Source organism: Heliangelus exortis, chromosome 1, assembly GCF_036169615.1.
Source record: "Heliangelus exortis chromosome 1, bHelExo1.hap1, whole genome shotgun sequence".
NCBI classification, from domain to species: domain Eukaryota; kingdom Metazoa; phylum Chordata; class Aves; order Apodiformes; family Trochilidae; genus Heliangelus; species Heliangelus exortis.
The window spans coordinates 91078373-91100864 of record NC_092422.1 but is presented as its reverse complement, the minus strand read 5'-3'; the positions used below and the strand labels follow the sequence as shown (position 1 = coordinate 91100864).

Here is a 22492-nt window from a genome sequence, read left to right as displayed (position 1 = left end):
TGTGAAACATTGCAAAGACCTGCTTCTCTCTGGTGTTTCACTCCTGATTGCTGTCAGCTAGAGGTGGAAGAGGAGGGGTAGGGAGCACTAGCAGAAAAAGAAGTCATGTTGGCTGCCCTGTGACTGCATCCCTTGTGAAGATGCAGCTGTGGTGGGGTGGTTACCCTTCAGGATGTTGTTTCTGGACCACTGCTATGATCAGCTTTTCAGACACCGAGTTGGATATTTTTAAAACCACAGGCTGGACACCTGGGAACAGCTGGCCAGCATCTACCCATAACATGCCAAAAATGGAAGCAGGAGGTGTCAGCAGAGGAGAGCTGTTTGTGTAAGGCTGTGGTATAGGGTGGCACCTGGGTACGGCCACACACGATGGCAGAGGGCCAGGCAGTTTGACAAGTTGCCCTGTGTTATCCCTGCCACTCTAATTGCCTGTTTCCTCTTCCCCCTCCCCTGAAGATTTCTAGATAAAATGTGTTAGCCTCATCCACCCTGCACTGGGGTTGAACATCCTTCCTCAGAGCAGGCCAGGAGCATGTACCCACGCAGCTGTCTACCAACTGGAACACACTGGTCTGGTCCCTGCAGTAGTTGCAGGCTTATCCTCCTTGTTGAATTAAATCTGTAATGTGTAATAAACCTGAAACACATCTGATAAACACATCAGGTTGCAACATCCCTTTTCTCTTCATCTAAAATTTCACAGACTACCTAATTCGCTGCAAATCCCTGAAAGGTACCGACTGCTCTTGTTGGATATATACAGAGGAGAACCCAGGTGCAAAGTAATGCACTGCCTGCATGGTTTTCCATTGAAGGAAGTTCATAAGGCACAGGAAAGCTGCCTGAGGAAAGAAGGAAGGAAGGAAGGAAGGAAGGAAGGAAGGAAGGAAGGAAGGAAGGAAGGAAGGAAGGAAGGAAGGAAGGAAGGAAGGAAGGAAGGAAGGAAGGAAGGAAGGAAGGAAGGAAGGAAGGAAGGAAGGAATGGAAGAGCCAGTGCAGTTGTGGCATCCATGGTATCTAATGGGAGAGGTGGGAAGCAGGTCTGCACAGCTGGCATGGCTTCTGTCCCCTGTGAGCAGCTAATGGATAGATTCATTGCCATGTAACTTGCCTGACACTTGCCTCTGCTGTTACTGTGTTTATGACTTGGCATCCATATGCTGTGCTACAAAATGCCAAACATACACCATGGCAAGGGAGTTTTATTCATTTTTTCACACTGACAGATCAGTTTACATCAAATAACCCCATTCTTCAGATCAGACCAGACCGTTTTCCTTGCAGGACACATGCTGGAATGTGGTGATGTTCTATACTATGGGGTGATGCCCTTTTCTTTTTCTCTGGTGAGTCAAAATTAGGGTGAGATCCTGTTCCCAGCGCTGTCAGTGGAGACATTATCATTACCTACACTACTGCCCAAGCCTATCCATGGGGGTGTCCAGAGAGATCTGCCCCACATAGCCAGGGTGGAAGTAGTCATGCTCCCCCAGAGGGCCATGGGAAATGAGAGGAAATTAGGGCAGAAATTTTAGCCAGGATAGTCTGCCTTTGAGATGGAAGGTCCTTCATGGTATTAGCTTCAACAGGCCTTGCATTTTGTGCATTTCAGTGACTTCTACATGCATAAATAAGGAGCAACATGCACATAAAAAGAAATCCAGAAGAGACTCTTCAAACGTGCACATGTTGGATTAAATTTGTTGTAAACAAAGATGATCCTGTCTCTGTTGCCTGTATTCTGCAGTGAGCTAGCCGACACCACGGGGAATTTGGATTAGTATGAGTCAGTGTGCTTCTCATCTGCATACTTTTATTCAAATTGCATTTTGTTCTGTTACAATCCCTTTCTCAAGGTCAGGGTTTGGATAGGAAAACTATTGGGTTGTTGCTGCCAAAGAGAGAAATCTCACTTTGGTTGTTTTGAGGGGAAGAAATAAAGAGAAGCCCAGCAGAGGGTTAAGTGTAGGTGTCAGTCCTGCCGTGGGCTGCCTGGAGGTAGATCCTGCCTGGGGGTAAATCCCTGCTGCTCCTCGGCTGGCCGAGGGTGCCTGACTGATGAGTGTGCTGGTTTGTGTACTCCTGCACCCTGCATAACTCTTGCATATTAAGCTGAAAAATAAACAAAAGGATGGGGAGGATTTGATGTGTTATTCCTCTGCTGTCTGCGTGCAGCTCAGGGTCAGATCTACCCCTGAGTGCACAAGAATTGGTCCTCTGGGGGTGAAGCTGCAGAGGCACCTGTGAGGTGAGCTCAGCTCAGCCAGCCCAGAGAGGGATCCTGCCTGCAGGTGCAGAGATGGTATGAGATTATTGTTTGCACTCTTTTCCCAGTTTCGTTTGGCATTGTTAGGTGGGAAGCTGGTAATGAAAAGGCTTGAGAAAATACTGCCAAGGTGAAAAAGTCCCATCAGATTGGAGGTCCTTAAGCCTCCTGCTGCCATGGGTCTGAGTAAAGACCACAGGCTGGAGGCTCATGTGCAAAACACTGAACCAGAACAGCTGCTGAATCAAACTGTCCTGACAAATGGCCCTGCCCTTCAAAGCTGTAGGTCACAAGGCAAAAGGAAGTTGGAATGCAGACTTTGGGAACAATGGGTTAGATCCTGTGCTGATATGGCCCCTTCTGGCTGAGGCAGAGGCATTATTTCATCCGAGTGAGGACCTGTGAACCCATGGCAGGCTCCAGGAAGGAGGACTGAAAGGCAGTGGTTGTGGTTTGCAGAGAAACTTGGAGAAGGGTGAATATTGCAGTGAGGGAGGCAGGAGAAACACAGCTGATGGGTGATCCTTGGAATCAAATCAGAGGGAATGCTGTCAGCTGGAATTACAAGCTATACTTTAAACTATCTTTTACTGAGAATCCTTTTTCTGGATGTCAGTCAAAATCAAAGATTTAGGCTGGACAGTAGGGAGAAATTCTTCACTCTAAAGGTAGTGAGCCATTGGCACAGGTTCCCAGGGAAGTTGTGGATGCCTCCCTTTCTACAGGTATTCAAGGCCAGGTTGGATGGGGCTTGAAGCAACCTGGTCTAGTGGGATGTATCTCTGCCCCTATTTGAGATGGGTAGATCTTTAAGATCCTTTCCATCCCAATTCTATGATCCTATGATTTCTGTGAAGGTCAATTGTGCTTTAAGTTATGTGTTGCATCTGTCATAAAACTCCTGTCACAGTCAGAAGACCAATACCAAATTAAGCATTTTTTAGAGCAAGTGCTCTCACATTAAGATGTCACATTTTATTTTGCTTGGCTCTTGGTCTTGGAAGGTTGGTGACCCCCAGTCCAGATTTTGTGGACTGAGCAGGGGAATCATTTTACAAGCCTGAGTGTGCCTTGAAAGTACTGTGCTCTAGCCCAACCAGAAGCTCTGGGCCTGTCTGAAGAAATAATTGCATTAGTCTTTGGCTCGTCTTCTACTAAATCAGGTATGATGGTCACAATGTTCACTTCTGGATTTAGCATCCATGCATCAGTATTTATGGACATATTCCCTTTTGGACATGAGATAATAGTGTGCACTTGTAGCCCAGAAAGCCAACTGCATCCTGGGCTGCATCAAAAGAAGTGAGGCCAGCAGATCAAGAGAGGTGATTCTGCCACTTTCCTCTGGTAGGACCTCACCTGGAGTATTGCATCCAGCTCTGGAGCCCTTAATACAGGAAGGACATGGATCTGATGGAGCAGGTCCAGAGGAGGGCTACAGAAGTGATCAGGGAGCTGGAACACCTCTCCTACGAAGACAGTCTGAGGGAGCTGGGGCTGTTCTGCCTGGAGAAAAGAAGGCTCTGGGGAGATCCAATAGAGACCTTCCAGTATCTGAAGGGGCCTACAGGAAGGCTGGAGAAGGACTGCTTGCAAAGGCCTGGAGTGATGGGATGAGGAGCAATGGTTTTAAATTAGAGAAGAGTAGATTTAAAGTGGATATTAGGAAAAAGTTCTTTACCCTGAGGATAGTGGAAAAATGGAACAGGTTGCCCAAGGAGGTAGCTGAGGCCTCATCCCTGGAGATATTCAAGGTGAAGTTTGACGAGGCTCTGAGCAACCTGATCTAATTGAGGATGTCCCTGATTTGTGCAGGGGGGTTGGACTAGATGGCCTTCAGAGGTGCCTTCCAACCCAAATTATTCTATGATTCCATTTCCTTTGATCTGAAGGACATGGGTGGGTGCAGTTGAAAGCTGTCTCTAGAAACAGCCATCCTTGCAAGCTCTGCCCTAGAACTATCATGAATTAAGTACTTTGCTTGCCTGTTTTGGTCCGTGCCAAACTGGGCCTTTGCTTCTTGTCATTTAAAGGTGGTTGACTGGGTCCATTTCCCTGCCTGAATATGTCCATGAAGCCATCTGCAGGGACAGCTCTGCTCCAGGGAGCAGCCTCCTGCTCACCTCACCAATGTAGCACAGCTTGAACTTTCACAGCTTCCTCTGCCAAGCCATCACATTTGAGCTGCTCCATTGAGCAATTTCTTGAGAAAGGCTTCGTGGAGGTTTCACATGCATAGCTGATGGCTCCAGCTGCGTAAGGAGATTAGGGTGTGAATTTGGTATAGTGATAACAACATGTAAAAATAAAACAGGATGCCATAGAAATATTATGCAAGATAATTCCAGTTATCAGCTGTAAAGAATGTTCTGCTTGCTTCTGATTGCTCATATCTTCTATTTTTATCAGTTTCCTACTGCTTGTCTTTGTGCACGTTTCCCGGTGTGGCAGGTTTGATCCAACCAAGTGCAAATAAAGATAACACTGATAACTATGAAGTGAGGAAGGGGAAACTCATTTCAGGCTTGTATGCTGGGCCTGCCTTTGAGTGTGAGCTATTGTCCAGATGGACTACTTAATATTGAGGTTTTTATCTCTTGTACCTGCAGCCCTAAATGGTTCTGCTGGTTAGGATGAAAAGCCAGCTGCTACAGATACAGTCCCCTATGAGATGGGAAATAAGAACCAGGGCCTGCAGCTGGAAGGGGAGGGAAGGTTTTGCAGTGAAGGCAAAGGATGAGCTTCCAGTCTGAGTTTTCCATGGGAGGGTTGTGCACATCACACTACAGAGCAGCATAGGCTTGCTCCCCTGGGCACTGTGCTGCCTGGATGTGAACCACTTCTGGCTGCTACAAGGACATACTGGCCTTAGCCTCAGCACTATGCTTTCCAACAGCTGGAGCTGGCATCTGGCAGTCTGAAAGATGAGTTTAGGCCACCCATGTGTGAACCCACGCAGACATGTCTTCAGGTAAACATACCCTCCCCCTCTGGCAAATGACTGCCTGCTGTCAGGAAAGGGTGGCTGTGCCCTGCTACATGCTGCACCCTGCTCCACACATGGCTGGGGAAGTCTTCTCTGGCAGAGGCATTGCAGTTGACATTCCTGCAACAGGGCCCAAGAAGATACACTTTAGTTTTGGGGAGCTGCAGCAGCCACAGAGTTTCCCAGAGTCAAAGAAACCAAGAGAAGTTTCCAGGACAGGCAGTAAAGAGAAAAAGAGGAAGACTGCATCTGCCCATGAGTCAGTGGCCACATAACGTGGTGAAAAAACTTCTCTGGATGTTCTTCCCCCAAGGACTGACTTTCCCCTCTGAGAGGTAACAACACACAATTTTGTCCTCTTTTGTCTTGTACCATGGTTATTTATAAGTATTTTATTTGTGTGGCTTTGTACTACACAACTTCCAGGTTTGTCTGCAACTGTACAAAACAGAAAAAAATACATACAGGAGAGAACCTGCTGGAAAACAATACCTGAAGATAAGCTCATTAGGCCAAGGCTACTGACTAGAATAAACTACAGATGATGTGGTTTATTCTGATGCTGATGAAGTCAGGGACTTTTTTTATTGGGAACCAGAGAAAACTAAATCTCTGAAAGTCTCCCTGTCTGCTTTAGGTCTCCTGTGCAAATGAATTTTAGAATTTGGGTCAGAAAAAAAGTGTAACATTTGCATAATGAGCTTCAGAGTCTTCAGTCTCCCCAACAAGCAGGAAATCAGAAAAGCTGAGCTCTATGTGATGCTAATTATATGACAAATTTGTTGCTGGTCTTTGGTCTATGGCAAAGCTGATGAGCAAGTGAACTAATCGGACACTTGGACAGTGAATGAAGGCTCTTTCTCCTATTACATGAAGTCAGAGATGGGTCCCGTGTCAGCTGCCTGAGTGAGTCAGTGGTAATGACAGAGGAAGTGGGAGCTGTGTTTACAAGCCCTGCAGGATGCTCAGCAATACGAGCTGCAGCTCAGCTCACACTTTACATCTCCACAACTGTTATTACATAATCTAGAGACATAAAGAAAGGGATTTCAGAGCCTTTTTCAAGGAGTGCATGCAAGGAAACCTGGCTGACCTGCATCTTTGAAATCAGAGAATCATGGAATTGTTTTGGTTGGAAAAGACCTTTATGATCAAGTCCAACAGAGAACCTAACACTGCCAAATCCACCACTAAACCATGTCCCGAAGCACCATGACTACACATCTCTTAAATACCTCCAGGGGTGGTGAGTCCACCACTTCCCTGGGCAGCTCCTTCCAGTGCCTTTCAGTGAAGCACTTTTTCCTAATATCCCATGTAAATGGTCCCTGGCACAATTTGAGGCCATTTCCCTTTGTCCTCTTGCTTGTCAGTAGGGAGAAGAGCCCAACCTTGCTACACCCCATTTTCAGGCAGTTTCAGAGAGCTATAAGGTACCCCAAAAGTCTCCTTTTGTCCAAACTAACAACCCCAGTTCCCTCAGCTGCTCCCTGTAAAGCTTGTTCTCCAGACTCTTCACCAGCTTCTTTGCCCTTCTCTGGACTCACACCAGCACCTCAGTGTCCTTCTTGTAGTGAGGGGCCCAAAACTGAACACAATATTTGAGGTGCAGCCTCACTAGTGTTGCATATCTCATGATATGTACTCCTGCTTCTCATGTGATCATCAGAATCCTTTCTAGCTTTAAAAATTCCTACCAGCAGAACATCCCACAAGGATTACCTACCCAACTGATGCCTTCTACAGACCCAATGGGCTCCAGGTGGGCACAATACCTTGTTGAAGGGACTATTACCTCACAGCTTTCTCTGCCCTTTTGCCAGGATCAGGGTCATTTCTGGGTGGGGGCTGTGCAACAAAACCCAAATCCCCATGGGGTGGGTGTTGCTGGTGCTACAACCAGGATTGCTGCTCTGAACACTGGAGCCAGCCTTGCCTGAAGTATTGCAAACCCTGAGAGTTTACTTGAGGTGAGGAATTTGTTCCTGAAATCTTGATATTTCTCCAGATCTAGGTGTACTGAGAGATATCCCAGCACCCAGGCCTGGCTGTGGTTAATAGGGTGTAGAAAGGGGACGGGTGAGTGGGTGCCCATCAGGTAGTATCAGCACTTGTGAAACAGTTTAGGAGAAAAAAAAAATAATCTGAGTCCACAAGTGCAGCTTGTAACTCATATTTTATTGCTTTGTACAAGTGCAAAATAGAGGAAAAAGGAGAACTACAAGACTGAAAGGCCACAGCGAGAGTACACAATTGCCACCAAATGGTGATTTGTTCCCTGGTGGCATAGGAAAGTGTTATGACTAAGGCACAAAGATTCACACACACACACACTTTTTTTTTTTTTTTCTTTTTAATAAATGCTATGCAGAGACAAAAAAAAAACAAAAAAACAAAAAAAAAAACAACCAACCAAAAAAAAACACCTGTGGAAGCCAACTGGTGTTGACAATCACCCTTGCCACAAATAACTACATTGAGACTACTAAAATAAGGTGACCAGTAAGTGCCTGGGCCCAAAATAGCTGAAGACACTTAGGGTGGAGATAGCACTGTAGGAAGGAGCCCTTTTGACAAGCTTAACCTTCAAGGGTTTTGGTGTAATTAAAGCCTATTTTTCTGCAAGTTGAAACATTGCAAGCAATGCTGCATGGGCCTGCCTCTGGAGAACCAGCAAGCAAGAGCATTAGCACTCTGTCAGTGGGAGGGAAATGCAAGTAATAAGCAGACTGAAGGGTGAGATCCCAAAAGAGCAGTGCCCTAGCTGAGAGTTGACATTTTTCCAAAGCCTGGCTCTGGTTTGTGCTCCTCTGGAGGAAAAAGTGACTTGGATAACTGAGCTGTAGAATATTTTCCAAGATCTTCAAGGCACTGAAAACATGTAGCTTGTCCTTTTCTTAATGTTGAGCACCGTATCTTAAAAAATAATAAAAAAACCCCAAACAAAACCGCAAAAAAATGAAACCAAACCTCCCTGCATCTTCAATTGTCCTGAGCATTTTGGGAACAGAAGCATGGCTAGAATATTACTTTAATGGAAGTGTGGTGCTAAAGAAGTACCTATGCAGGGAAAGGGGGTGTGCTGTGACTTGTATCAACACTTGCCTGTCCAAATAGGTGGGCAGCTATCTGCCCCTGCTCTGCCCTGGTCTTGCCTTTGAAGCAGCTGCTCTGCACAACTTTCTTTCAAGCCCTTCCCTCTTCTCTTTCCTCTCCAGCAGCTAAAAATGGGATGTGTATTTGCAGAGCAGAAATAGAAAAATCCCTTCTGCCCAGACTGTCGCTTCTTTGATCCCAAAGAAGAAAACAGGCTTCAAGCTGGCAAGGTTGCTATTCTGGGAAAGGCAATGTCCAGGGGAGCCTTATTTCTCCCTTTTAATAGGGCAGCTGATAGCTGATGCCACAGGAGCTGAGTGTGGCTGCCACCTTCCCCCGCAGCTCAGCAGACATCCATCCCACCAAAACAGGGAGAGAGGAGGCCAAGGGCAGGGGAACCTTGCAGGCACCGACCTCCTGAGGGATAATGCAGCAGATAAAGAGCTGCACAGAGGGAGGCTGCACCCAGGGGGGCTGGAGGAACCACCCATAGGATTTAAAGAAAGCACAGGCATAAGCTGTGTGGGTGATTAAATACCAGACACTTGGTGGAACCGCTCTTCAGGGAGTGGAAATTCACTTTCCAACCAAGGGCTAGCACTGGTGCAATGGCTAAATGTGGCTGAAACACTTGAAATATTATATGCTTCTATGGCACAGACCCTGCAGGCTCCTGAATCTTTGTACAAGGGTGGATATTGCTGCCAGGATCAGCCCCTGTCCATGAGAAAGAAAAACAAAAGTAACTGGCAAGATAGGTCTGGTCTATGAATTAGGGACAGTCACTAAAAAATTTCCCTCCAAAGTGCATTTTTTGACTGAAATGGTTTTAGCAAAAAAAAAGGAAATATTTTCCTAAAATTTTATCTCAAAGGAGTGCATGATTCTGAAAGAAGTAGGTCGTGCACAAGACTGTAGAATTTATGAAATTATTACTCTATGCTGGGCAAAAATGCAAATGAAATACTTGAGCTACATTTTTCTTGGAAGAAACTTGACTTACTTGAAAATGATTGCCTAAACCATATTTGACTGTTAACGCCTCTAGCTTGTGTTTGATCCAGCTTGGTTTTAATTACATGAACTACTGCAAGCTTTCACACTGGCAATGCCAACATTTGCTTTTTTTGTTGGGTGAAGCTGATGTGTCCATGATACTCCTGCTGTGTCCATGATACTCTTGCTGTGTATCCCCTTCCTTGACTCCCAGTGACTGCAACAAGGTACTGGTGATGAAGCACTTTTGCAGCACTGAGGTCATCGCAGACACATCAACTTCACCATCAGATCACAGTTATCCAGCCTGAGTGAGGCCATTGTCTGCAGCTCTGCAGATGGGCAAGCAGCCTGGTTCACACCAGATCTTGTTTGGGTTGTCCTCATGCAAAGTGCAGCCCTTCCCTCCCATTCTCCTAGGGAGACTTCACCTCGGGAAGCTGCATGCTCGGCTGCTCCGCTGCCAGCTGGTTTTCAAAGACACAGCACAGCTTGTAATTTTCTATGAGCTTGGCTTGAAAATACTCCCTGTCCTTCTTGTGCCAAATGTCTGTGGCAATGTAGGTGTTGTAGGGGTCGCGGGAGTTCTCCAGCTTCCTGGAAAGGATGTTGGTCAGCATGACTCCCACTGTGAAGAAGCCAAAGAGGCCAACCATCAGCAGCACGTAGATAATTTCCAGGTTGCTGCCAGTGCTTCTGACCTGGGAAGGTGCTGAGCTATTTGTCTGCTCCAGGTAGTCTTGAAGCAGCTTGAAGAGGAGTGAATTCAGGGCTGTGTCATTAGACAGCACCAACATCTTGTTTTTCTGTCCTTCACACTTCTGTCTTCCTTACTTGTGGCTTTTCTAGAAAAAGCATAAAAAGTCAGGGACATATCCCATAAAATTGCTATTCCCTTTGTCTTTCTTTAATGGTTAACCTCCTTGGGCTTGGAGCAGAGGCAGAGTAGCTGGACCAGCCTGGAGGGACCACTTTACCTCCTGTTTCCAAGCCAGGCCAGCCAGGATGAGTCCATCCCTCATAAACATTTGCCTTGCAAATCCTCCTCAGTCCCTGGTCTGCTGCAGGTGTGCAGCTGCCCCAGCTGTTGGCCACTCACAGGGTACCTCACCCATGTTATGGGTTATTTAAAGCCCATGACTTCTCCCTTGAGCCCCCATGGGCACGAGGAGTATTTCGCTCCTTGTCTGTGGCAAATGCGTCTGGCATTTGCTAGATGATTGCTATCACTTCTTCTCTTGGTCACCCTCTTCTAACTTCACCTGAAGGGTTGAATTTGTAAACAAAACCACTGTACCTGAAATCACTCAGTACCTTCAGCAAGCTCCTCCTTGTCCACCCTTGTGAGGAGTCTTGCCTTTCTGCTGCAGCTCTAATCATGACATACACCACAGAAAACTAAAGAACAACACATCTGACAGAGTGTATCCTACACTGATTTAATGCAACTTTCCAAGGGGCATTTGCACAAGGAGTGGATACAGAGGGAGTCTGTGGCTGCTGCCTACTCAGTAGTGGAAAGAAAAGCATTTCTCTTAATCTTCCCTCCTACAGACTGGTGGCTGTCCCTGGCATAGTTCACTGCTTTCTCCTCCAAAATAAGTTGCTATGCAACTGGTGTTTTATTGTTTGGTCAGGAGTACACTCACTGGTATCACTGCGGGTCAGGAACAGGGCAGCAGATAGAAACACCAAAGCCATCCAGAGCCTCCTAGCCATGGCACTATGTATTCAGTCTTACACAAGAAGCTAAAAGGTCCTTTTCCCCTTTTCAATGTCACCTGTAAGTCACTTAATAAGAGAAATCCTATCAATTCTGCAGTTCCAAAGGCTCAGCAGCCATGTAACATGACTGACAATCTCACTACAATGCCTAATTTGAATGTCCCTAGAAAATTAAGACGACAGCCTTCCTCTGTTTTTGCCCTTAGCACATTTGAATGAGGTACTGTTATTCAAGGTGACTTCCGTGACAGCAATCTTGTAATCACATCAGATGGCTGTCACTGCTTTCTACACTTTTAAATCTGTGAGAGAAGGCCAGCATGTTAGCAAAAGCTCCTCCAAAATACCCACCTTTTATTGGGGTTTTTTGTGTTTGTTTTGGTTTTCTTTTCTTTGGTTTTAATTATTTAATAATATAAATGTTATAATTATATTTTAATGATCTATAATACATGAAGAATTAAATGAACCCTTGAGCAGAAAGCAACCAAAAGGCCTAGGCAGCAATTTCACCCCTCTGTAAGGGTGACAGTAATGGTGCATAGATGCTGTGCAGGACCACTGCATGGTAGAGAGTTTAGCTGTGCACCCAGCCTCCAGCTGCTGGCAATGACACTGCAGTGAACAAGATCTATCTGGCTGCTTCTTTGCATTGTCTGCACCTCATTATGGCATAATTGCTGAGAAAGGAGATGCTGAGGCAGAGGAAGCAAGAAGAGGACACTGATTTCATGATCTGCTGTGCCTCATACGAAGAGCAGAGATTTACCTGGCGTGCTCTGTGCCAGGAGGCTCCATTACTGCCAAATAAAGTACACATTAATTAATGCGGGTGTGAATATGAACAAACATACTCGTGGAAGTTAATTACTCCTGCAACAGCATGTGCTGGTTACTAATGCAAAGCCCTTTTGCTGGACCTCCCAGCGGTGCAGAAGTGGATCTGGGGACAGGGCTCACTGAAAGTCAGACACTTAGCCCAGGATGATTCTATGGAGAAAGTCCTGTTTTCATCACCATGCAATTCTGGGTGACTTGAGTGGCACCAGGCCACACCAGGTGACATCAGTCTCCTTCCCCTGGTGAGCTGGTGACCACTGGGAGCTCAGGCCAGGTTTCCATGGGCTCAGCCTCATCCTGCTCCAAGCAAGCAGTTCCTGCCACAAGGTGCCTTGCTACTAGGAAAAAATGAGCACTCATGAGAGTATGCCTTGGTATTTTGGCTCCAAGTGGGGTTGAGCCTGGGGGTGGCAGGAGGAGACAAAAATCCCCTGTACAAAACAATGTTCCCATCCAATTTATTTCTTGTGGTGTGTGAGTCAAAGCTACAGGAAATAACATCTTGGCAGTTCGGGCTTAATAGTTAAAATCCATTCACATTTCACAGCTGTGTTCAGAGCCTTTAAGAAGGAAAGGAAGAGAAAAAGAAGTTTAAACCTTTATCTGAGATTTCTTCTCCTAAGCCTGTAAAACATGTCAACGTTGTAAAATGTAAAACCATTTGCAAATCATTGCAGTAACTTTTAGACAAAAAATAAAGAAGACTTTTACTTAATCTCTCAAGATTTTCCGGAAAGACAGGCAATCGTTTATCATAATAATTATCAGTAGCACTGACAACACTTCTGGTGCTGACGAACTGACATTTTGAGGCTGAATATCCTCAGCTGCCTCCCTATGTTTTCTTGTAAGGTTTCTGAGAGCTGCAAGGTGTTGCCTGCTTCTGGGTTGTTGCATTCTGGCTGGGCTGGAAGTACCAGCAGGGAGCTGAGTGGCCCCATCTCTCCAGCCACATCAGGTGGCAGTAACAGGAGAGGTTAAGGGAGGAAGAGGGAACACTCCTGTTCCCTGTAAAATCTCCTCAGCAAGCCTAAAGGCTTATCTGCCACTGCACAAGCCCTGTGCAACTCCACTGAATTCCATACTGGGACCTGTAGTACACAGGACTGGGAAGAGCCATCTGGGCCACAGTCATTGGTCTCCTCCATGGCTGGTGGTCATGGAGTCTCTCAGGTAGTCACTATCCTAAGAACTGCTTTGACCACAATCAGAGGGTTTTTTTGCACCCTGCCACTCTTCCCAGACAACAACTGATGGGCTGCAAACGGCAATCACTGCTCCAGTCCACCTGCAAGGCCCCCCTAAGCCCCTGAATGAAATCATGCCCACCCCAAAGTCAGCACCCCATTTTACCTGGGTTGTATCCTAGTAAGTCAGGACCTTGCCTGGGATGGTGATCCCCATCTCACACCATCCAGGAGGAGGTTTCAATGTGTGCTGGTGTTGTCAACCCTTCTCTACCCCTTTTGAGGAGGCAAGAACTGTGCAATGAACTGCCCGTGTTAAAAACATGGGGCAAAACTTAACAGTTAGCAATTTTTCACTGGCCAGGGATTCATGGAGAATTCCCTAAGGTTGGCAGCAGCATGTCCATATCCTGCTCTCAGATATGTTGCTGCTCCTCCATCCATTACACTGAATACAGGTAACTCAGATCTTCAGAGCAAAAGTGAGGGGCTCAGTGAGCTTCCCAACACCTGGGGGGTTGCTGGCAGTTCAGGTGTACTGCTGGCATTGCCCAAGCTCATCTTCCATTACATATCAACAATCACCTGAACCCACTGCCTATCTGCCATGGGCTGGGGTGTGGAGCAGCACCACTGGAGCTGGCCCTTTACTCACTGAGCCTCATCCCTTTTCTTTCTGCTACCTACTGCTCACTGTCTCTTTCTTGTGCCATGGATTTTTTGTGGGAAGTGGAGAAGGACCTCCTCTGGATACTGTCCCTAAAGAGAAGGTGATTTTAGGATGACAGGGAGAATACCACAGACGGGTTTGTAAAATGGAGGAATGGACAAATTCAGGACTCTAGGAGACAAACCTTCACCACAAATGACTCTATGTCACCAGATGGTGACATTTTCTACTGCAGGAAAAAACATCTGAAGGCAGCCCGACTGCCTGTTCCAAAGCATTTTAAAATATTGCTTATAACTGAACAGGATCTTAGCAGGTCTGAAGTCATGCATTTGATCTAACTTCAGTGAAGATCCTAAACAGTGTTTAATTTCTCAGTCTGCAGGCCCAGATTGCTTGGGGTGCCTTTAATCTGAACATTGTTTTGTGCAAATTTTTCCCCAGGCATGCACTTACACAGGTGAGCTGTTCCTTGCAGTGGTGACACTCCACTGGTAGGGAAAAATAAAACACAAACCCACTACCCCCCCTTCCCTCATAAACCCCAAAGGACTCTGCCTAGAGAAGACTGAGTCCTACTCTGCTTATTCCCAAGCATACCAGAGTCTGTTTACCCTTCTCAGCCCCTCAGCACTTCTCACCACTCCTAAAGGAGTATCCTCTGTTCCCCCAAATCTCTGTGGCTTGGGCAAGAGCAATGGGGAACAGATGAAAGGAAGGAGACCTACTAGAGATGGAAAACTGCTCTCTTGAAGGAATAGTGAAAAAGAAACAAATCTCTGGCAGTCACTTTGTTCCTGGTGGTATTTTCCCTCACAGTTGAGAGGAAAACTGGCCCAGCACCAACCTTAGGAGTCGCCTCCTGAAGGAGAGGGCTGGGAGTCCTCTGGCATAGGGCATCTTTCAAGGCTGCATTTTAACATTTAATGGAGAAATTAGACAAAAAAATGCTAAGCCTTAATAGGCCCTGTGGTTTAAAAAGAGAGCTGTGGAGAGCTGTGATGGCCAATTTGAAGGAAGACCCACTTACTCCTGAAGCTAAGAAGCAAGGCACACTGTGGGACTGAAGGATGGAGATGGATGGGTAAGTGTGGGTTGGCTCCCTGCACATTGTGTCCATCTGCTGCCTCAGAAACTGTCCCTGAACATGGCTGAGACCATGTCTCTACAGTCTGACAACACAGTGACAGACCTACTCTTAATCTCTTGGATATCCCAATGCTTAACAGCTACAGAGTGCCAGAGTTGCAAAATGTGAGTCTATGAGACTTAGATGAGAAGGAATCTGGCTCATGTTTGAAAGGCCACACTGAGGCATTGGGGAGCATGCTGTGGCTGTGAGGGTGCTGAGGCAGGGACACCCACTGCTGTGGGGAGGTAGGGCTGTGACCAGGGTACCACTACAGAGCTGGAAACTGATGTTTGAGTTCAAACAGAGAGATCTGCAGCTGCAGAGATCTGGCATTTAATGTAACTTCTGTCTACATTATAAATATCAGAACTGACTCGCACTTGGATGATCCCCAACCAAGGCAAAGCAGAATGGGTCTCTCTGCTCAAAGCCAGGCTGGAGGCTGCTCCCTGAGCCTGTCTGCCACTGCCAGAGGACTTCACCCAACCCAGCTGGAGCTGGAGCTGCCCATGTCTGAGTTGGGCTCCTTTCCAACAGCTGAGCTTCAGCCAAGAATACTCTGCAAGATGTGGTTGGGTCCTAGCCGGCCACTGGGGTTTGAAAAGAAGAGAGGAGATTTTCTGTCATTAAATATACCTGGGGATGTGATACTCGGCTTTGGAGCTCAACAGTAATTTTGTCCTCAAGCATTAGGTGGGAAAACTGATTGGTTTCGGTTAGCTGTATTTTCCTGCTGAGGTTAAAATCTGATGGTTATGATTTATATGGAGATGGATGGTAAAGGACACAGGCTTATCTCCTATTATATTTTTTTCAGCTCTCACAGCTCAAAGGATCTATATTCTAATTTATACCAAGCAAACATTCCAACAGCCTCTCTCATGTTGCAGCATCAGTAACCAAGCACCAGACACAAAAGTAGTTTAGAAGAATACATATATTTAGAAAAAACATAGCAACTTCCAGTGGACTGAGGGCACACAGGAAAAACCTGTGCTCCCCTGCACAGCACATTGCCCACCTCTCCACATTTTCTGCCAACAACCTGCTTCTCTCCCACCTTAAAGCTCTGGATCTACTGACCTCCCTGGCTCATTTTCCTGGCTGTTCACTACAGTGATGAGTAGGTCAGAAAATTTTCTGGAAGCCAGAGCATTGCACAAGATAGATCTATTTCCTCCTTCCAGCTCCTGGAAATTTTGCAACACCGCAGCATCCAGGACACTGCAATCCTATCAGAAGGAATAACAGTGCAGCCCACAAGGGTGTACAGAGAGATTTGCAGTTACATACAAGATTCACACACCTTCCACAGTCCCCACCTTTCTCTAGCAAATCTGTAGCTTCTCCCCATCTAGGGCCATCCATCCCCACCCACCTGAGAAACACTTCAGGTCCTCATGCCACTTTAAAAAGCAATGCTCATGCAGTGGGATACACTGATTTCTTCCCAAAAGCAGCCGTTTGATCTGATCATAAAGCAGAAATTTAGTTCTCTTCCAAACACCGTGTATCATGTGGTTTTGAAGTGGAAAACGCAGCAAACCCTCCCCAAACACTATAAAACCAAGTTTATTCTCCCAGATGCAGCTGCCTTGGGCTCACACCCAGCCCAAAAGAGCAAGCAAACACTGGCACGGCTGTAACAGCAAACAAAACCTGGCAGGCAGAGCCCCAGCTCCCTCTTCTCCTCCATCATTTCAGCTCTGCAGCTCGGCAGCTCCGTGCCCCTCGCTGCCTCCCAAGCCCTCCACCACCCCCTTGCTCTCGTCCCCTGAGTTGGTACAAACCTGGCAGCAGCACCCTGCTGGGTGCAGAGCTCCAGCTCCTCCTGGCCAAAGAGAATTAAGGAGATGTGAGCCCTGAAAAAGCCCCCCTGGCAAGAGGGTCAGAGCGGTCAGAGGTCGGCTCCTGGCTCCTGCAGGGACAGGGCTGTCACTGTCCCCCTGCCCTGGGATCAGTGAGAAGGTGAGAGGCAAACAGGGAAACACCCGGACTCAGCGGGCTGGGGGAGGGCAGGAGCCCGTGGCGTGGGTGCCGTGGGCCGGGCTCCCGCTGCAGGTGCCGGCTCCAGCCCTGGGCTCATGGGTGGGAGGTGCTGAGGGGACAGGAGGGCAGCTCCAGGGCTGGCACCTGAGCTGTGGGTGCCACAGGCCCCGGCACAGCGGGATGCTCAAGAGGAGCAGGAGGACGATGAGGGGGTTTTGGCAGCCCTGCTGCCCCAGATGGCTTTCCCTGCCCACCCCACAGGAGCTGCCCTTGCATCCCTGAGACCCCATCACCACCCTGCATGTTTGGTCTAGACAAGGGACCACATTTGTGGAGGTAGGTGCATATGGAGGCATTTTTAGAAATCCATTTTAAAATCCTCTGGATTTTGCTTCTAGGAGCTGTTATGATGTAAGGTGAGGTCCATCTTCCAGTGACATCACAGGTGTCAGGAAGAAGGGGGAGCCATTTCCAGGGCTGCCCCTTGAACCCAAGACAAACAGCTCAATACAGGGGGTACTGGATAACTCCTACCCATCAGCTGAAAAGAAAAAATATTTTTAAAAATCCTAAATAAACCTAAAAACCTAATTTCCATTTGAGAAAGAAGTGTCTGCAATCACCAGTTAGCCAAAGGGAGTGTTCATTAATGCCCACCTGGAACCTAAAAAATTAGTTTATTGGCTTTGCAAGGCAGTGGCATTTAAACTCATTCAAAGGATGCCAGTGACGTGGGGTAACGTGTCCTCAGTATCCTCAGGGCTATGGCAGACTCACACTGGTGCCTGATGTGACTCGAGCAGTTCTCTGCCCTCAGACACTCAACAGTCTGCAGCAAACAGGGACAGCCCCTCCCCAGCTTTACCAGGGGCCGGTGCTAGGATGGCTGCCATAGAGGAGAATTTAGGTGGTATCTGAGATATTGAAATGAATGGATGAAAGCAGCATCATGTTATTTTCTGCTGTGCTCCTTTTCAGGACCTTTATTCTGTGCTGTTTTCATTGCCTCTGACAATTGCTGCACCCGAATGAGAGAGCAGGCAGTTGACAAGATGAAATAATTCTCCAGACTAGCTCTAGGTGGGGAGATACCCACAACAACAGATTTCCCTGGAAGAGGGGGTGGGCAGCTCCAGTGACTGTCCTGAGCTGTGCCCAAGGCCCTGGAAATTGCTTCTGGTCCAGAGCCTGTATGCTGCTGGGGGCTCAGTTTGTCTCATTCAGGCCAGCAAAATTAAGTTTCACTTTGCTTCTAGGAAGTCTTGAGATAGATCTGTTGCTTCTTGCTTTCAAGAACACCCTAATACCCTCAGAGCGTATCCCTTTGAGATGTTTAAGTTGCATTTTAATGCCTGCCATGAGGCACAGTGTTTGTAGGGCCAAGGAAGAGGATGAAGTTGAAGAGATGGCCCAAGTTCAGAGGAAGACTTTGTTGCGGTCTGGGCCTGCTCCCCAGCATGTTTTAAGACTCTGTTTTAAGGATGGGCTGTGGCTAATTAGGGAAACCATGTACTGCTTGATAAACAACTGTATTAACTTTTCTGGCAATGTAGAAGGATCAAAACTAGGATTAAGTCAGTGAAGGGTTGCACCTCACTCTGGGACATTTGATCATGCTGAAAGGTGCTGCCCCAAGGCTGGAGAGAATCCAAATTGGGGTGAGGGAGGAGGAAGAAAAGGACAGGAGGAGAGCATGCATAGTCAGTGACAGCAGAGAGTGAGCAATCAGGCCCTGCTTCCTCCTCAGAGAAATTTGGGACATAATTAGATCATATCACTTCTTGGCCTAGCCTTCCTCTTCCCATGGCTGAACACCCATGAAGGGGTTGGGAAAGAGGAGCATCACCTCGGTGTGGACCTGGCAGCCATGCCCCTCCTCTGGGTGAGAGGCAGGCATGGGGAGAGAGGTGTTGGGACATGGGGCAGGTTGGGCAACAGTGCCCCAAGGAAGGCATTTGGACCCAATGCTTAGCAGCAGCAGCCCCATTTCTTGCCACCTGCTCCCAAAGCAGGGCTTTGCTTGCATGAAGGATGATGGGCCATGGAAAGAGCCTGAGCTGTGCTGGGCAACATCACCAACCCTGTGCTGAAAAGGGAAACAGACTGCCCCTGGGAAGGAAGGGGCACATCATGTGGTGGGTGACAAATCCCCTGGCACCACCCAGGCAGGTAAGGGGTGGGGCATCAACCTCCCATCCCAAAATGCAGTGGGGAACTAAGCAACCCAATAAAGGATGACTCTCTGGCAGGGAATGAACCCCTTCTACAGGGGGAAGAGGAACGAGGCTCCCTGCAACATAATTTTGCCTCTTGTTATATCACAGAAAGCTGACATTCACAGTCATATTCGTAATATCAGCATGAGATCTGTGAGCAGAATCCTGCCAGGTAACATCCTATGATGGGGAAGAAAAATGTGAATAGAGTGACCAAGCCCTGCTTTCCCTCACCCCATAGCCTCATCTCATCACTGAGTGCTAGGTTAACCTCCAGCAAAATTGCTCCGGTTGTTGCAGCTCCAGAGGGGGCTAAGCCAAAGCAGGAATTGTTTTTACGGAATCTCCACGTCTGGGTGGGACCTCGCTTTCCCCCACCATCACACCTGTGTGGCTCCATTGCAGCCAAAAGGACTATTGTGTCTTCATCAGGCAAAAGAATATTTATGTATATATAATTTTTAGTTTTAGAAGCATCTGTGTAACTTCTATTTGACTTTGGTGGGACTTGACAGGGAGTCTGATGAGGTGATTGGCTTTTTTTATATCACAATGGTATCATACAAAGGCTAGGCTCAAAGCTACAAAGCCACCCTGGGAAAGAAGTTTCTTTGCCCTCCCAGATCTGTCAGTAGCCAAAGGTTTAATTTTCTTCAATGCACTGATGACATGTAGAGTGATATGATCTCTCAGAAAGTAAATAAAGGTTTTCTCTGGAAGGTGAGAGTTTGCAGATCTCTTGAAACCATTTTCCTGGTGGAGGTGTGGACATCTTTTGTTTTTAAATTGATCTTAGTGTTCTTTTGAGGAAAGAAATACTGAAGCAGGTACGGGGAGTAGAAAATACAATTTACTCTTTCAATGAATCAACATTCTCTCATAGAAAAGTTGCTGCTGAAAAAGTTAGATGCAGTCTAACATATTTTTGTCCAGGAGATCATGCCCTTTGGCAATTTCCCATATGCATCATGTTAATCCCTCCAAATCAGGGGAAATCACCAGAAAGTCATACAAAGCCTTACTTGCAGAACTGTGCTGGGCTTCTGAGCAAGAAATGAAGGTGCTGCTCAGGGCAGCCCAGGGGGAGGGAGAAACAACTCAGAAGGTGCCTTTGGTCTCTGCTAATGCCACAGTGACCTGTGCTGGGCTCAGCTCATGGCAGGCACCAGGCTGTAGCTGCCTGCTCATCTCTGCTTCCTTACATCTGAGCCGTGGGGAAAGGGGAACAAAAATGGGTTTGAGCCCTTCTCCATCTCTGTCCCCCACACCAAGGGTGACTTCCTACCAAATAGCTCTATTGCCAACCCATTTGGGGCATGACCTCAGATTCATCCTTAATGCTGTAGAAGTGACCTTGGATTTGGCAGTTATCCAAATCACCTTTCCAAGGATGGGCTTTCAGGAAAACCACAGCACTGGCTTTCTGTAAACAAAGCCTAAGTCAGTGAGTCAAAAATACAAGTACTCAGAATCACACTTAACGTTTTTCAAACCTGGCCAAGAGGGTAATGTTAATTCACTTGCTGATATCACTGATCCAAGCACATCCAATTCCAAAAAGCAGGGATGTGGACCACCTCCTCCCTTACATTTGCACAGCCTGTGCTATTATGCATCTGCAAAGTAAAGATTCACTTGGGTGCAGCAGCAGCAGGAGAGATGCCACAGGTCAGAGCTGCAGCTGGCACAGACCAGTGGAGCTGCAGAGAAGGCAGCAGAAGTGTGTGGATTGACACCAGCTGGAGAAATTGGCTTGCCATTTGCAGCCTGGCAGTGAAATACAACTAAGTCCACAAAAAAACCACAATGTGAAATTAAAAATGTGCTGACACCTGCAGCGTTTGGAAAAGACACTGGATAGAAATGCTTCCGACCCCTATAACAAGGTTAAATGCAATTCCCTTACTGAAGTGTAATTCGTAGATGCTGGCAGAGGCACAAAGGCTGCAGTATTATATTTTGATGATGATGATTCAGATGAATCATCTCCAATCAGCAAGCACTCATTTCTTTAGTGACCAGACAGGAGAAATTTTGTTTAGCAGCGACTGATGCTGCAGTTTATTCTTCCGACCATCCAGCAGGCATCACGGGAAGGCTGCACCATTAGCTACAAATTGACACCCACTGCAGAGAGTGGGTGTCTTTTGAGAGTAAGCCGTGGTTATCAGCTCCTGCATCACCTCTGCTGTGGCTTCTGCACCTCTCCAGTTTCAAGTGATCTGCAGCAGGGTGCCTGCAGGGAAAGGAAAGGACAGACTGCTTCTCTCACCCCCACGCAGCTTTATTGTCCCCAGCACTCAGTCCCTCAGGGCACTACTACAAACACACATGGAAAGCAGCATGGTTACCTCTAACAATGAGCAGAACCTCATTAAAATATCACAGTCACACTCCACAGGTACATGGAGACAGTCATAAATTTCCCAGACACGTTCCCACTGGCTAGCAATGTTATTTCACAATTACCCCAATCTTGCTGGGATATGAGCAGTTCCTGGGAAAGCAACACAAATAATCACTTTAAATGGTCTTGGCTCTGTTCTGGGTATGCAGGTGGCCACGGCTCAGTAGCCACAAAAGTAGCACTGGCTCTTGGCATACAGCAGCAGGGCACATTGCTCACAAAACATTCAATTCCCCTTCTTAACAAATGATAGGGTTTTTTTCTCAAGTGGGTAGAGTCTGGTATGTAAATAACAGGATTGGTTTTTTGTTTTGTTTTACCTACCATGAGCATTCAGTCTGTGAAAAGGTATTTTTTAAAGATGCTGTTTACATGGGTAACAATCTCCCATGGTCCCCTCACCCTTAAGCCAGCCCAAGGACAGGAGACCAAGTTTTGCCCCAGACAGCAGCCCAGGAGCCCAAGTCATGGCAGAGCCATCACATTTCTTCCTTCCCGCTACCAGGAGGAGAGAACCTGCCTGTGTGCACTGTTGTTCCTCTCTCCACAGATTTAAAAGGCACATTAATTAAGGGAAGGAATAACTATCATGTGTTTCCTTGAGACAGAGCAGTGGTACAGGCAACTTTTTTGCTTGGACAGGTTTTTCCACTTTTCTCCAACTTTGTTCCATGCAGGGATGGATCAGGGTCTGAGTCTGCCCTGGACCATCTCCCCCAACATTTAAAACTGGCTCAGCAGGTGTGTGCTGCCTTGGGCTGCACTACCAGAGGTACCCACATGGCCAACAGCATCCCTCCCCCCAGCACACATCCTGCACACATCCTCCCTATGCCAGTCACAGAGCACCTTACAGCTGCAGGCAATGACTGTCAGAGGGCTGGTTCCTCACTCCACTTGGGTCATGGATGCTGCCAAAAAGTTCTGCAAAGTTGTGGCTGTTCATTTTTGACACAGAGGCACTTGTTCCTCAGGAGGA

At 47.1% G+C, this 22492-nt stretch overlaps 1 protein-coding gene and 1 long non-coding RNA gene across 2 annotated transcripts; one reads left to right on the top strand and one right to left on the bottom strand.

Annotated features, from left to right (window-relative positions):
* Positions 1–2597: 2597 nt before the first annotated feature.
* Positions 2598–4763, top strand: LOC139791468 (uncharacterized). Its single transcript, XR_011723939.1, has 2 exons — positions 2598–2660; positions 4303–4763. It is a non-coding gene; the product is annotated as an uncharacterized lncRNA (long non-coding RNA).
* A 4637-nt stretch (positions 4764–9400) lies between these two features.
* Positions 9401–11477, bottom strand: KCNE1 (potassium voltage-gated channel subfamily E regulatory subunit 1). Its single transcript, XM_071753642.1, has one exon. The coding sequence runs from the start codon at positions 10142–10144 to the stop codon at positions 9764–9766; it is 381 nt and encodes a 126-aa protein (XP_071609743.1). The 5' UTR covers positions 10145–11477; the 3' UTR covers positions 9401–9763.
* Between the last annotated feature and the right edge of the window lie 11015 nt (positions 11478–22492).

Coding starts and splice junctions, on each gene's coding strand:
- KCNE1 (XM_071753642.1), bottom strand. CDS start 10,144: ATGTTGGTGCTGTCTAATGACACAGCCCTGAATTCACTCCTCTTCAAG.